Genomic DNA, 15,704 nt, shown 5'->3' with positions numbered 1-15,704 from the left:
GCGGGTGGGGAGGAGGGGCCAGCGGGGGGGGGGGGTGTGAAGCGCGCGCACGTGAGAGAGGGTTGGGGGGTGGCGGAGGCGGCAGCTCGTGACCACGTGACGGCGAAGAAGACCAACGGCGCGCGCGTGCGCAGTGGGAAATGTGGACAGCGCCGGACGCGTGCTCCCATTGGACGAGTGAGCGGGCGCTTCGCGGTTTGAACGCTGGGGCGAGCGCACGAATCGATTCGTTTGCGAGTCGATGCATCGATTACCGAGTCGGTGAGGAGGGGGGTATGACGCAACCAGGGCCGTTTAAGGGGTTGCTTTCTAGATTCATCGAATCAAAGATTTATGTACACTGGAGGAATGCGATGAGCTATAAAGATTTTTTTTTCCCCACAGATTATCAGTAGGGGCACGGGGTCAAAACGTTACAAAACAGCAAACACGAAAAACACTTATAGGAATGCAAGGTATAGGAATTGTAAGCAAATCACACGAAAAATACAAGTAAAACTAAACTATATTTTTATTTGATCAGGTAAAGCAGTCGTGTTCCGGGACAATGACGTAATAACACTTCTTTCACACTTCGCCCCCCCCACCAAACTAAACCGGATTATATCCGACAGCATGTCAAAAAGCGGAGCCCCCCACCACCACCACTTTGCGGGGCCTGGGGCGATCGCCCGGATTCGCCATCGCCTAGGGATGGCTGTGGTGGTGCTAAACAATAATACACACACACACGCAAAAATGTACAATAAATAATTCTTCCTAATTTATGGATGCATTTGTTCACACAAGGTGATATTTTCCAACTCACAATTTCACGATATTCGACACCTCACTTTGCTTTGCCTGCTGCCCGTTAGACAAATTCGTGAATGCTTACATACGAGTGCAATAATCGCCTTAAATATATTTGAGGTTTTCCTTTATAGCGAAAGCCGAAGTGTCAAGACTCCCAAAAAGGTTCTGCAATGGGCATTAACCCAATTCCACTAGTGGAAGGCAGAGTAGCTGCTGTAAAAAAACCTCATTCGTAGCCAAAAGGCCATTAGAGTGTCGTTAATATCCTTTACGTTTCTTAACTGAAATTCCAGTTCTATGATCAGTCTAAATATAATCGGTCGAAGCAGATATGCTGCAGGGAATGTATAACCTAACATGTGCGCAGTATTTTTGATTTCTCGCGACACGCTTTTATCCCAATTGCCGTCCTTTATAAGATTGTTTTGCCTTCGTCGCTTTGGTGAACCGGGTTACTTTCGCAAATGAGATTATCCTGGGTCTCTTACTTCTCACCTGGTTAAACAAAATAAACATGAACGGAAGGATAGTGGTTCTCGCCCCCATCCACCAGCCCAAGTACACCAATGCGCATTTTCCACTGACGCATCCCAAGCCACGCTGGACGATGCCGAGCCAGGCGCTTGACGGGTCGCGAGACGGCAAGGTCGTTTTGATAACCAGAGAAGCCCAATTAATCAGCCGAGGGAACGTGCAATGTGTAACTGATGTTATCGTGTCCTCATAGTGGGTTTGACTTGACGTCAGACGCATTTAAAACGTCATTAAGCCTAGATCTTTGCCTGGCTTGGCCCAGAGGAATATACATTTATTGCGAAAACAGCAGCATATCAGCGTTCGGTCAAGGCTCCAAGTGGCAGCTTTGTGGAGGAAGACCACTGGTATTGCAGAGGTCCCGATTTGGCACGGCTCGGACATGGGAAGGGGTATGTTTTGCATGATCAAATGTCAAACAACATGGGAGGTAAGATCCAACCACTTTAAAATACTGAATACTACTGACAAGCCATGCGATTCAAACACTGCGGTAGTTTAATGTTTCAATTGTGAAGGTTTTTTTGGAGCTTAAATTCACACTTAATGTCAGTCATGTTTTTTATCAAGCAGAAGTTCCATGCAGAAACGTTATTCGGCAAATCCTCTATTTACGTTGTTTCGCAATTAACGTCTCAACGAATTGGTGAATGCAGTTAGATTTTAAAATGAATTCATAAACTTGTTTTGAAAATTGTTACGCACTGCGTTGACACCAAGCGTCTCGGTGTTTACATCGCAACTGGACTGGAAGCTGTACTGTATACATTACCCTCTCTAAATGCACTCTCCACCGCCATCTCTGGTATTAAGATTTAAACTTCGTATATTTTGGGTATGATGCTTATTTAATAGTTTCTGCAAGTTCTAAACAAAAATATTACCCGTAGGAACGTATCCAAAATTTAAATCATTAATGGTAAAATAGGATTCAATTTGCCTTGTTTTTCCCAACGTAGCATCTTCCAGGGACGCATCCCCAACGTAATTAGTGGACTTGCTGTATTCCGGTGCTTTTTATCAGATAAATATCATTGTTCTTTTGATACAAAAGACATTCAATTGCATACAAATGTCACTAGTAATAAACAAACCCATCCCAGTTAAAAAAAAAACATGTTTTGACCTGATAATTTTTGACAAAATTATTACTTTTGGAACACATATGCAAATCCATGCGTATGTGTTTAGAATATTGCAAATAATAAAAATGTCATTAAGCATCAGTGTTCCGAATAAGACTTAACAAAAGCATTTTGAAAAATATTTGCTGTACATTTCATACTTATGCAAAACATTATTTTTTAGCGTGCAAATAATATAATTCAAGCCAAACTATTGAGTTAAACAAATATAGGCACCTGTATGTGTACACCTCGACTAGTGAACCCTACTCATTCACAAAACTGCTCCAAATCTCGATAAATACACAACACACTGTTTAATGGCCTATATATTATTTTAAAATATATGGAAATGTAATGGGTTGATGGTATTGACAAAAGCTTCAGATTGAATTCAACTTTTAATAATTAGACATTTGTCAATCTCCTGTTGGATGGACTTCCCACATCATGGTCATGGTGTTGGTTGACCATACTTAACCACAATGGTCAGTGTGGGTTCGTGAAGGAGTTGCACAATACCAGTTCAGATATCACCCTACACTGATGCTAGCCATGGACAGGAATCAAAGGTCACCAGGTTCACAGTGTATTGCGCTAACCTCTGCTCCAACCCTTAATATTAAAATACGGTTTGCAAAAAAAATGTGCTTTTAAACTGAGTATATCTTCTCCTGCTCAGGTTTTCACGGTTGTGCTGTAGCACTCTGGAATGTTTTTGGGTTGTACCATGTGGTTTGGCATCACGTCCGACGAAGCTCCAAGCAGATGTAGCAAAAAATTGGACATTACGCCAATCAAAATGCAGTACAATCCTAAAAAAATATCAGTATGTTAAGTGACTTAACTTGTGAACTTGTTAAGTGGAGTGGCCATTTATTTCCAGTGCAAACAGCACACATTACATATTGATGGCTCATATCAGGAGATGAACACAGCTTGAAAACAAAAATGCAGCCTTGATTTCACTTAAAACCACATCATCCCCAGCCATCGCTCCTCAAATAACTTGCTGCATGTTGACTGCAGTCCCAACGCCGCACCTTAGCTGGCTTTGCTTTGAAGCATCACGTGCAGAGGTCAGGGTTCGCCTGGGCAAGTGGGGATCACTTATTATATTTGGCAAAGGGATGTTAGTGTGAGCAAAGCTCTTTGTAAACATGTTCAGATTTTGTTACAGGTGTGTGAATTTGCTGTTGAGCAGTATGCGGCATTAACACCAGTTCTATATATCGTGAGAAACAGTGAGCAGCTGTAGGGGTGGTGACATTAACAAGGTTTTTGTTTAGTTCACTTAAATATGCCAAGCTAATTCCTTAAAATAAGCCCTCATACTTGTCCATATTAGGATTTCCAGAAGTTTGGATTTTGCAGTAGCCGCCTCTGGAAGTTTTCGTACCTGAAACAAATAACAAGCAGTCTCATTAAAACAAAAATCAGCTAAATCATGACACTAGCCACACTTGGGTTTGTAAAAAAAAGACAAACACTGCAAACATTTTTTCACCCCTCTGCTTAACTTCGAATAGCTTTTCGCAGGTTGAATTATAACTCTCCTGAAATACATTGAAGAGCTATATAAGAGGTCAAATAATTTGCACGGAAATGAAAGACTGTCAAGCGAGCCACTTTATGCGCAATTAGCTTTAGTTACCACTTCTTCAGGACAGAGGACGGGATGAAGGTTTCTGACACGTTGGGCACCATCTGTGTCTGGCTCACTGCAAACGATGAAGTGTAGTTGAAGAAGCTCTCGAGCATTTTCTGCGTGAACTGTAGGGGAATAGGGAACGCAGCAGAGATGTGTTGCGGGCCATGGAGGCTATGCAAAGAAAACACTGGAAGACTCCTCACTGGCACAAGCGCAACACTGCTATGAAACAATGTGTGCCAGTGGAAAACTTTCACCCTACCTGCCTTAAATGAAATCAGTGTCAGGTCAAAGTGTTGTAAACAATGAAAGTGAAATAGGCTTGGGTTAATTCATAACACAGAAGTTGGGGTTAATCATTGGGTCAGGGGTGGGGATAGTGCTAGGGGCTGGCTTAGTTTGGTTATGGCTATGGCTGGGATGAGGGTTTGATTGGCTAGTGTGTTTCTCTCCGGTCTGCTTAGCTTCTGACATTCAGTAATATTAGGTACATTCAAGGTAATATTACTGTACTGGTTTTTGCAGATATGCTGTATGGCTCTCCGATGTGTCTTTGGGTTGTACTGCATACGACATGATGTACGATGTTTCGCTCCCAATACTGGGAGGCTTTCAGTTCCTGAAGCTCAGAGCACGGTGAGTGAAACTTTCAAACATCATGTCACGTAACAGGCGGTAACAACCTGAAAACAAATCGGAGACATTCGTGGTGATTTGGTCATTGAGGGGTGGACCTACCTCTGTGAAAGAGTCGAGCGTGGAGACCGCTGCACTGGTCACAGGCGTCTGCTGCAGCAGCTGAATCAGCGGCTCCACCGAGATGCCAATCTGAGAGACTGAGGGTCCGCGCGCGTGGTTCATTAGCCCAAACGGGTGCTGCGATGCACTGTCTGTGCCGACAAAACGGCAGTGGAATAAATGAGAAACAAAAGCAACGAGATGTTAAAAATGGAGACAAAAAAACATTAGGAAAAATTATACACATGCATGGATAAGGTCACCCTTTCCAGCATGCACTTGTTTGTCTTCACAAGTATTTAATTTAGCAGTATGGAAGGTAACGAGATGCTGTCAGCGGAAACATTTGTTTCATATTTGCCAAGTCCTTATGTTCTTGTTTATCTCTAAATTTTGGTTAAGTTCCCTATAGCAACACAACTTTATTCTAGATTTGTTAATATTACATAAAATGTATACGAGTTACAATGCCCCCATTATTAAATGCTTTTAACCTCAGCTGTAAAGTATTAAAAATAATCATTTATTGAAGAGAATAATGAACCCCAAATCATATAAATTTTTGAACTTACTTGGGTTGCAAACCATTACATGCCCAATCAAACTACCCAATTTCAGCAGACAATTCAGCAGTGTTGCACACAGAATCTGCTGAGAGGCTGGCAGTACATACTCAGTGTCTGGCGCGCGATCTTGAAGATGGCGCTGGGCTTGTCGTTGGCAAGGAAGCCCAGTAGCTGCCACGAGGCGCCGCCGGCCCCGTCGGGGTAAGAGAAGTACACGGAGCCGCCCATACCCTCCGGGAAGGGTATCGTGCCCGTGAGGAACACCACTACGTGGTGGATCTGATCGCAGTCCGGCAGCAGGAACACAAACTTGTCCTCCGCCACTTGCTGCACATCCGTCTGCACCTGCGGGAGAACCGCAATGATCGTGCATGGCGACGCTTGGCTGCGACCCGGCGCTTTCGAGGCAAGGGTTGGTTGTTCTTGTAGCGATGTGAAACTCAGTATAGCTCTCTGATGTATTTTTGGGTTGCACAGAATATTTTTCGGCACCATGTTTGACGTTTCCCTCCACATTCTGGGAAGCCCTTGGTGAGTTTTGGAAAATGGATCAGCATCCTCACAAAGGATATTGATGAAACTCCAAAATCCACTGGAATACAAAGGTGGCCAGAAGATGCCAGGACAGCACGTGGGCTGTTAAAACTTTGTTCGAGTACAATATTTGCGTTTCGTCCTTTTGTAAGTGTGGGGTTTCTTCGACTACTCTGGTTTCCTTCCACACGGAAACCTTATTTATGGACGGGCTAAATATCCAATTGTAAAACTTTACCGAGAAACAGTCTTGAGACTTGGTGAGTCATACCTGGGTACACCGATTCGTGGCTAGCTCAAACCCCCAGCTCACTTTCACAATTTAAATCACCTTAATCAAGACCATCCATGGACTCACCATTACATAACTCTCCCCGCCCATCTCACGCGTTTCCCCCCTCTATGTACCCTCCCCCTTACCCACTCATCTCATTCTACTCTCCTCCACGCACTCTCCACTCGAGCAACGAAGACTTCTGTCGAATCCCCCAGTCAACCTTTGTTCAGTGGGAGGTCACTCATTGTCTTTTTCTGCCTTCATTGTCTATTCTTTTCTCCCAGCTATGTGTGATGTTGACTTCCGGCCCCCATTCAAATAAAAGGTTGCTCTGTAAAATAATAATGTGCACGGTTTCTGTGCAGCATCTTGAGGTGCGGTCGTATTTAGACACTATTTAAATCCACACTCTGAAGTATTTGCATCCAAATGCGAGGCGGTTCATGCATAAAACACCACGAATTAATGCATTAATTTTGCGTGTAATTTTAATCAGCAAAACAAATGCGTACAAATAAAATAACATCGTTGCGCTACTGGTCCCGGTGTGCATCCTTCCGTGTAGACAACCGCACCAATCAAATATCGCACGCCTACCCTAAATCTGGCTGTCGCCTTATGAAGCTAGTTGTAATTACTGGCGAAACGTCGTACTCAAGATTGTCAATGCTGTGGCTTGGCTCTCCCAACACATCGGTGTGCTGTACTAGTGACGAATTGGCATGTTTTGTTTACGTGACAAACCTTACTAATTGGGCTGTGTCGGGTGGTGGCGGGTTTAACAACACATTTATATATCTACGCGATCTAACCCAAAAAAAACCCCTGTATTATGGATACTGCTCGATTCACATTCTCCGTAAACCTAAATAATTCCGCAGAAATGTCGAGATCTTTCCTGTGACGGCTAAGCAGTAAACACGTGGAGGATAGCCCCTCCTCTTCGGGCCGTGGAGATTATTCTATCATACGTCACAGTGTTGGCCCCTGGGCGATTTATTTATACGCTGGAGCATACATGTGCGCAGTTCGATGCATACCTGTCCAGCCTCTCTCATCAGTGCCTACCTTACTACAAACCAATCCAGACCTTATATCGATCACCCCGTGCCCCTTATACATCTCAACGTTCATCCTACAGAGTCCCATCACAAGGGAAAACAATACAAAAACACGTGCCCGTGTTGAAACGGCTGGTACGCCGTATGGACCGGCAAACTCAAATTTCCCATCGACGAGAATACGGAGTGAAACGTATGGGTTGACGCGGTATTTTATTTGATTTATATTAACCGCTTGCAGTCTTCTGCCCACGAGGCAGACTCGATTGTTTCCTACGTGACCGTACTTTTTGTTTGATTAAAACGTGGTTTTGCTCGTTAAGCGACGAAAAATGGACCGGAGTAAATGTACACACGACGCATTTACATCGCTATTGTTTTACTGCGTCCCATGTTGTGTGGCACCACTGGAATCTCTTTCGATTCCCAACGAGCGAGTGCAGTTTTACAGATTGGTAAAACAAGTCGTTACGAGAAGAATGTCTTGAATAACCGATTAAAAACAATCGAATTAAAACAAATAAAACCTCGCAGTTTCAGGCGTGCGCGCGGGGTGGGTAGGTGGGCGGTGGGCGCAGTGGTTAACGCGCCGCGTTACGAAGCCGACGAACCGAGTAACTTCCCGGCCACGGCTATCATCAGCGGCGAGTGATGGGTCTGCATCGGTTCTGCGCTTCTACTTCACGAATTCACACTGACCGGCGCGGTGAAGTATATCCCCAAAGTGAGGTTCATGGGCCGGTGACACAAAGGACCAAGGCCGGTAAGCGCGCCCGTCGCTTATATTGCAGAGGTTCAACGGATGGATCGAGCGCCCGGCCCACGATTGTTACACCGTGGGTTGTGATCGTCACAAAACAAAAAAAACACACACACACGAGGCCGTCTGCTTCACGGCGAGCTTCATTCGCAAGGCAGATTTAGGGTTCCAAATTCGAATTTCCCTTAACAAAAAGACCAATGCCCCAGGTCACAAAAAATGCGACGAATCGTATCCCGCTCTCTTTTCTGAGTTCCACCACCCGGCACACAAAACTTCACCGCCACATAGGTCGACGTTCGTAATGTATCAGCGCCACGAGACAATAACAATACAGCAACACACGCCGTTATCAATAGACGTTCCCACGGAAGGCTAAATCGAACGCGCCGCGTGTGTGTGTGGGGGGGGAAAAAAACGCGGCACCGCTTCACGTAAAACCACACGACTCTTTGCGTCGCCTCACCAGGCGGCCCGCGGCCACGCAGCCGAACATGCCGCTGTTGTCGTTGTCGTCGCTGCTGCTCGAAGAATGAACGGATGAGGAGAAGCGGAGGAGGAGACGCCGCCGACAACGCGGCGAGATGTTTCGAGAACAAAACGACGCACGCCGGAGCCGGTGCCAGGCCGGAAGTCCGCGCCCCTAACCCCCGCCCCCCTCCGTGCTAGCCACAACTGCTTCCGGGGGGGGGGGTCAAGCGCGCGCGCGCATGCGTGCGGTGACGTCATCGAGTGTGGCCGTGATGTCACCGCGCACGGTTGTTGTCGATGGACGTACTCCCGCGCGCGGATGTTACGCGATGACGTCTGCAGGCCTCTGTCGGATGCGTACGAAGGCCGTCACCGGCTGCGGGATGTGTGGCGATGACGTCACCGGTCGTGGATGTCTGGCGACGACGTCACCGGCTGACGATTTCGATGCAGGGCAACTCGACAACGACGATGACGTCACAATTCAGGTGTTGGAGCCAGCAGGCAAGGGCGTCAGGATTTGCGAAGTTGGCGGCTGTATCGCTGCGGTGTCGTCTTCTCCTTCGTGTTTGTGGATAAGGCGGCATTATTTCAGGGGTTTATTTTTTCAGTTTCAGTTTTCGTTTATTTTGGTATAGCCCTGTGAGCCATTGGGCTCTCGAATCGGGTGCAACCGCAACAAACAACAACAAAAACTTGAACATCTTAAAGTGACTTTGTGTGACTGTGCAAACAGAAAAATCCAGGAAAAAAACAGCGAAATATTCCTGAAAAAGCACCGTACGCCACCAACACTGTGTGCAAAAATCCTAGTGGGATGCAAGTCAAACAACAACGACAACGACCACAAGACAACTTGGATTAAGGCCATCAGTCTAACTCCGTACTACAACAAAACAAACATGGCCAAACAAAAAAAAGCGTTTTCGAAATCAACAAAATAAAGCCATAAATGCAATGTAACAGTGATCATTGCGTCGTTACACAAACGTTGCACCACGGTCTGTTCTAGATTTGAAGCTTTCGTCACTGCAAGGATCCATACTCTTTGGTTCTATTTTATTTATTATTATTTTATTTTTTTACCTACGTGACTTTACCGAATAGAACCAAAGACCACGGGTCTGTTCTCACAGCTGTCAACCCACGCGGTTTCGCCAACCACGCGTTATTCTTCTTGTACAGGGGAATTTGAGTTTACAGGTGGGCCATGCGGCGCACGGCCGTTTCAACACGGGCAGCAATTTTTGTCTGTCTGTGTGTTTCCTCCCTTGTGATGGAGACTTTGTAAGGATGGACGTTGAGATTTATAAGGGCCACGGGGTGACCAATACGGTCTGAATTGGTCTGTAATAAGGCGCCGTCCATAAATGACGTCACGCGATTTGGACGATTTTTGACTCCACCCCACTCCCCTTCGTCACACGGCGTCACAAAAGTCAGACCCCCCCCCCCCTCAAATATGACGTCACAAAGCTCTGTCCCCCCCCCCCCCAAATTTTTTTTAATATGCTTCAAATCATATTCTTGGTTCTTTCGGTAAAGTCACGTTGAAGGGAAACAATAAAATAATAACGGTGCATTGTTTAATATATATTTGATTGTTTCCCTTCAACGTGACTTTACCGAAAGAACCAAGAATATGAATCACTGCAGTCACAAAAGCTTTAAATCAAAATTTATGCTTCAAATCGCTTTAAACTATTGTCATTGTAGTGCGTATTTAATGTGGCGCTGCACTCTGATGTTGTAGGAGAAAACATTTATTTAAAAAAGTCTATTTAATTAAGTAAAACGTATTGTCTATATTTATTTAAAGTTGCGCATTTTGATGTGACGTCACATTTCTCAAACCCCCCCCTTCCTCGTCACACATCGTCACAAATGTCTGACCCCCCCCTCCCACGAGGTGCGTGACGTCATTTATGTACGGCTATCGGACTGCACACATCGACGCCGTCAACACAGACGAGGCATGATGGAACAATCTCCACGGCCCGCACGCAGAGGGCCTATCCTCCCACGTGTTGACCGTTGATCCCGTCACATCAAATATCTCGAACATTTCGGCGGAATTATTGAGGGTTTTTTTATGGAGAACGTCAATCACGGGGTGACCAATACGGCCTGAATTGGTCTGTAAATAAGGTACCGATATACGGGGTTGACAAAGTATGCGTTCTGAGACCCCCATTCCCGTACCCGTTGTAGCCTTTAACAAACTTGGGGGCAAGTGCTGTTAGCGAGTAGCACAAATTTGACCTAAGGTCTTCGCTCATTTACCAGCTTCACATTCCCTAGTGCCGTACAAATACTGGAGGAAGGGCCTTTTCTATTGATGCCCACAGGGTCTGGAATGCTATCGCCAATAAACTGCAACTTGGATCACTACCTGTGAGATCTTCACTCAAAACTGCTCCAGAGGAGTTGTACACCCCTAGCTGCCACTGCTATTCAGAATGGCCTGAAATCAAATGTATCGTTCCGGATGACCGCTGCAAAGTATGATCTTGTGTTTTGATTAAAGGTGTATTGAAAATAGTAATAGGGTTTTACCCTTTTATCTGGCACCAAAACTGACACCTTTATACAAGGGATCATGTTTTCAATAACCACAACACAAGCAGTCAAAATGCAAAAAAAAGACAACTGATAATGATATGTACTGTCCTTTAAATTGATTGGTCCACACCCGAGACGGCTTTTCTTAGAGCCTAGTCTCCACTGGTGTTGGACCAGATGACGCCAAAAGGCGTACAACTCAAAAACAGCACACTATCAGAGTATTGAGAGCTCAGGGTAAGCATTTACATTATGAGACCTCCTTTGCCAGTAGCAAGATATAGTAATAGGTTTTTACGCTTTTATCTGGCACCAAAACTGACACCTTTATACAAGGACAGTGCATATCATTATCAGAGTTGTCTTTTTTTGTTTGCATTTTGACTGCTTGTGTTGTGGTTATTGCAAACATGATTCCTTGTATAAAGGTGTCAGTTTTGGTGCCAGATAAAATGGTAAAAAGCTATTACTATATCTTGCTACTGACAAAGGAGGTCTCATAATGTACTGAAAATTTTGTATACTGCTACTGATACTCCTGCTGTTATGGAGTGACTCATACAGCCAGCTATGGCTGCAAAGTTTGGTCGTACATGTTATGTATATCGTTTATTGTTAAATTTGAATCACAGTTCCTATGATCACTTAAATTGTTTGTATAGTTTTATTTTGGTGATTTGGAAAATGTTTCGGTTTCGCCATTTTTGTTTGTTGTAGTACAGAGTTAGCCTGATAACTTTAATCTAAATTGTCTTATGGTTGTTATTGTTTGACTTCCATCCCACTGGGATTTTTGCACACAGCGTTGACATACTCACTCTGTCCTACCAGACAGTCTCGTCCCTTCACCTGATGAAGGCCGCTTGTGTTGTGGCCGAAACGTCGTGAGAATATTATTGTGTTATTTTATTTTATCAATTTATTATTTTATTCTCATTCTACGTGACTTTACCGAAAGAACCAAAGAAGAAGTTCCACTCTGCTCTCGGTACTGGCGCTACACTACTGCGACTCCATATACATCCCTACACACGTACTGCAAAGGCTAGCATCAATTAAGACAATCATCATGCCACAGGAGAATACTAATTACCTGCATTTGTGGCTGTGGCAGATGTCATCTATAAACCCCTCACACACATATTCAGTCTTTCAATGACCAAAGGTCACTCGAGTGGAAATCCGCCTCTTATTCGGCCAGTTCAGTAGAGTATATAAATATTGCTCCAAAGAAGAACCTAATAATTATACACATCTCTACTGTTTATCCAATTACTAAGATATATTCGAAAAAAAATACTTTAACTGTGACCTACAAATTAAATCTCCTGCAGAGTAAACATGCTTTCGAGAGGATTACTGTACCGCTGCAGAAATTATGGATGTACAGCACAGTATTACATTTTATCTTGTAACCTGGATGAAGGCCACTACTGCTGTGCACTATTCCTCAACCTGTCAAAAACATTTGACACTGTTCACAATATTCTACTCGCAAGACTTGGGCAACTAAAATTGTATTTGAGCATTAGTGATGTTTGTGTTGTGCTGTGTGATGATCTCGTCAAATTTGTGTGGTAAGACCCTCCAAACATCCAACGTAGCCAGAAACATTAACGTGTCACTTGTATGCCAGCGAAATGCGACACTTCACATTAAACTACGTGAACATCTTCAGGAAAATAAAAATATCGCCGGATCTGTTTAGGGCTGAATATGAACTCCCTCCCCCCCCATCACCACGTCTGTCCCACACTACGCTGTCTTGAAGGTGGGCTGGTGTCTTGAGTACTGGGGGAACCCTGGAAAATGTCCTCCAGAAATGAAATTAGCGAGCCAGTCGCATTTATCATCAGCCATGATATATCCACTGCTATAAGAAGGCCTAATTATATATCAGAGAACAGGGGCGGAGCCAGGATTTTGACTTTGGGGGGGGCTGACTTCAATATTCTGAGAGATATCCAGTTTTTATGTTTTCCAATGGGCGCCACAAATATATAAAACAAATTTTATTGGATTTGAACGCGGAGTTTATTAATAGATCAGAGCCGCTGATGTGGCTAATAAGTTCGATAAGTTCGAAAGGCTGCCGCTCAAGCAGCCTGCAGGGCAGCACAAGGTGGCAGCCTGCAGCATTTTGCAGCAGCCAGATATCCGGTTATCCCGATTACCGACTTTCCCAAAATGTCAGGGGGGGCCAATCCCCCCCCCAGCCCCACCTGTGACTCCGCCCCTGTCAGAGAAGCACTGTTGGATGTAGGCCACTCACCACATGATTACGATCAGCTGCGATCTATCGACTGCCGGATCGTCCACGGTCTTGCTATGCCACAATCCTGAATGAGAAAAAAAATTAAGTCGGTGTTGCTTTCAGGCGTGTGCTCTCGTGATGTCAAATAAAGCCCTCATTCATTGAAGAATATGCTTTATTTAAACGAGGTGAGAGGCCATTGGGAGGTGGTGTTACTTTAACATTGGGACCAGGGACGTTTAGACCAATAATGAAATATGTAAATGACGAAAATTTCCCATCACAACAGCAAAATAGTGCATTGTATGTATGTTGAACTTCTTTCGCAACGTACATAGCCAACCATGTCATATCATGAAAATTATTTACATTTGTAAGATGCCTCTAAATTATGTAAAAATGCACCATGAAAAGTCGAACTGTGCAAATGTGGAAAGAAATTGAAACAGAAAATATGTTGAGGCAAGTTAAACATATTCAAGATATGTGATTAGCAGAAACTATTACATGAAAGGTTCTGAAGATGCGTTATTGATGCTGCAGGAGTTGAAATATTTAGCCAATGCCATTGCAGTGACTGGAATAATGTATACATTGTGAATTAGTGTAGTGACGTATATTGAGTCACTACGGCGTTTAGCGCTAGCTACTGATACAAGAATGGGACTGTGGGTGTTAGAGCCTCTCTCTGGCACCAGAGTATGTATGGCATGGAAGGGGGCCCTAGGGGGCATGGTTCTGGTGACTGTCAGAGAGAGGGCAGATAAGGATGTGACAGTCTGGGTGAACCCGAGAGGGCACGTGACCAGGTCAGGGTAGCGAGGGGGGCCAAAAAGTGGCGAGAGGGACACGTGATGTATGGCCCAGAACCTTCTAGTTAGATCCAGAAGGGGACGTAGCCGAGGGCGGAGCCAGGCCACGCTCAGGGGCATAAGAGAGAGTTCCCGAGAGCCGATCGGGGCTGTCTTCTGCAATGTAACCCGCCGTGCATCGTTCTCGTCGATTTTCGGTCGTCACGTTCGACATCGTGGGTGAGGCAGTATGTTACTGCCCTGGCCCGGTTATGTAGTTATCCCGTTGGGGTCTAGTTACCCGTGGTAGTTACCACCTATGTCGTTATCCCGTACATTTATGTAGTCACCTTGTTGGGGTGTTAGAATAAACGTGTTGACTCCAAAGTCAGGTGTATGTCCCCGTGTAACCCATTACATAAGTAGCAGGTTTGAGTGACCATCCCAACAGCGGGATTGTGGACTTCATGGCCTTAGTAATTGTGAACTTTGGGAGTCCAGAGTGGAGGAAAAGTGTTTGCGGAGTTGGAAAGCATGAATGGTGTTGGTCACTCTTAACAGTTGACTCTACCAAGAGGCAGAAGAAAGAAAAGCTTGGACGCCATGAGGCGTGCTTTGTATTCGTCCAATGGGTCTCTGCTTGTTTTATCTCAAACCCCCTTTCCATTATTTATGTTAGGTTGCCATGTGGCGGCTTCAGAGTTTAGGAAATCTTTTTGTTGTTGTTAAAATAATAACGCTTGCTGCACACACAGCAAACACATCCCTCTTGGTGAAGCCTATCGAATGTTGGGACAAACTTTGTTGGTGAACAACTATGAAGGCTGGCACGGCAGCACACGAGGAGGGGGGTGGTGTGATGAACACCATAGCTACCAAGTGCCGATATTTCCACAGGGCACAACAGGTTTTCATGAAAGGCTGAGTTGACCTCAGGGAGACCCCGTGAACCGGTTCAGATATCACTCGCTACTGATTCTGGCCGTGACAGGGAATCGAACTCAGGTGGCCGGGTTAATTAAGCAGTACGCTACACCACTACGCCACCACTCAAAACAAAGATGCCCCGTACAGCCGAAACAGACTGTAGGGGCAAGTGGTGTCAGCGAGCATCTACGAAGGCCGGCACGGCACACGAGGCGGTGGGTGGCCAGCAGCACGCCCGGCCGCCTTTGTCTCCCTTGTGGCGATGTTCACACGCCGCACCAAGTACTAATTTGAGACTGAGTCGACCTAAGGGAGGCCCAGGACCCGTTCAGATAATCGCCACCGGTGTTTTGCCCGTGAGCGGGAATCGAACTCGGTTCGCCGGGTTCGCAGCACAAAGTGATAACCACTGCATCACCTGCCCCCCCAAACACAAATACCCCCCCTCCCCCGTATGGCTTGCAACAGACTGATGGGCAATAGTGTTGTTGGCGAGCAGCACACCTATAAAGGCCGGCACGGCACACGACGGGGTGGGTGTCCAGCAATCACGCCCGGCCGCCTTTGTCTCCCCAGTGGCGGTGTTAACTACCCCCCCCCGCCCCCCCCCCCACACACACACACACGCAGACACTTGTGCTCTAACACGTGTGTGCGTG

General features: G+C 45.5%; 1 protein-coding gene across 3 annotated transcripts; it reads right to left on the bottom strand.

Moving 5' to 3' along the window:
• Positions 1-493: 493 nt before the first annotated feature.
• HIKESHI (heat shock protein nuclear import factor hikeshi) lies at positions 494-8,727 on the bottom strand. 3 transcript variants are annotated; one of them, XM_032973345.2, is made up of 5 exons: positions 8,507-8,727; positions 5,516-5,747; positions 4,843-4,994; positions 4,108-4,226; positions 494-3,852 (listed from the first exon to the last, which is right to left on the bottom strand). In XM_032973345.2, exons 1-5 carry the CDS (start codon positions 8,534-8,536, stop codon positions 3,798-3,800), a joined length of 588 nt encoding a protein of 195 aa, XP_032829236.1. In that variant the 5' UTR covers positions 8,537-8,727; the 3' UTR covers positions 494-3,797. The 3 variants fall into 3 exon arrangements, with proteins under 3 accessions (XP_032829236.1, XP_032829234.1, XP_032829237.1); XM_032973343.2 differs by having other exon boundaries at positions 5,516-5,753; positions 8,507-8,724; XM_032973346.2 differs by lacking the exon at positions 4,108-4,226 and having other exon boundaries at positions 5,516-5,753.
• Between the last annotated feature and the right edge of the window lie 6,977 nt (positions 8,728-15,704).

Source organism: Petromyzon marinus, chromosome 51 (genome assembly GCF_048934315.1).
Source record: "Petromyzon marinus isolate PM22_M1 ecotype Great Lakes invasive population chromosome 51, UKy_Petmar_22M1.pri1.0, whole genome shotgun sequence".
Classification (NCBI taxonomy): Eukaryota; Metazoa; Chordata; class Hyperoartia; order Petromyzontiformes; family Petromyzontidae; genus Petromyzon; species Petromyzon marinus.
The sequence above is the reverse complement of the archived record's forward strand: the minus strand, read 5'-3'. Positions and strand labels throughout refer to the sequence as shown.

Coding starts and splice junctions, on each gene's coding strand:
- HIKESHI (XM_032973343.2), bottom strand. CDS start 8,536: ATGTTCGGCTGCGTGGCCGCGGGCCGCCTG. Junction 4,995..5,515: donor GATCGCGCGCCAGACACTGA/GTATGTACTGCC, acceptor TTGTCGGCACAG/ACAGTGCATCGCAGCACCCG. Junction 4,227..4,842: donor CGCTCGACTCTTTCACAGAG/GTAGGTCCACCC, acceptor ATTCCCCTACAG/TTCACGCAGAAAATGCTCGA.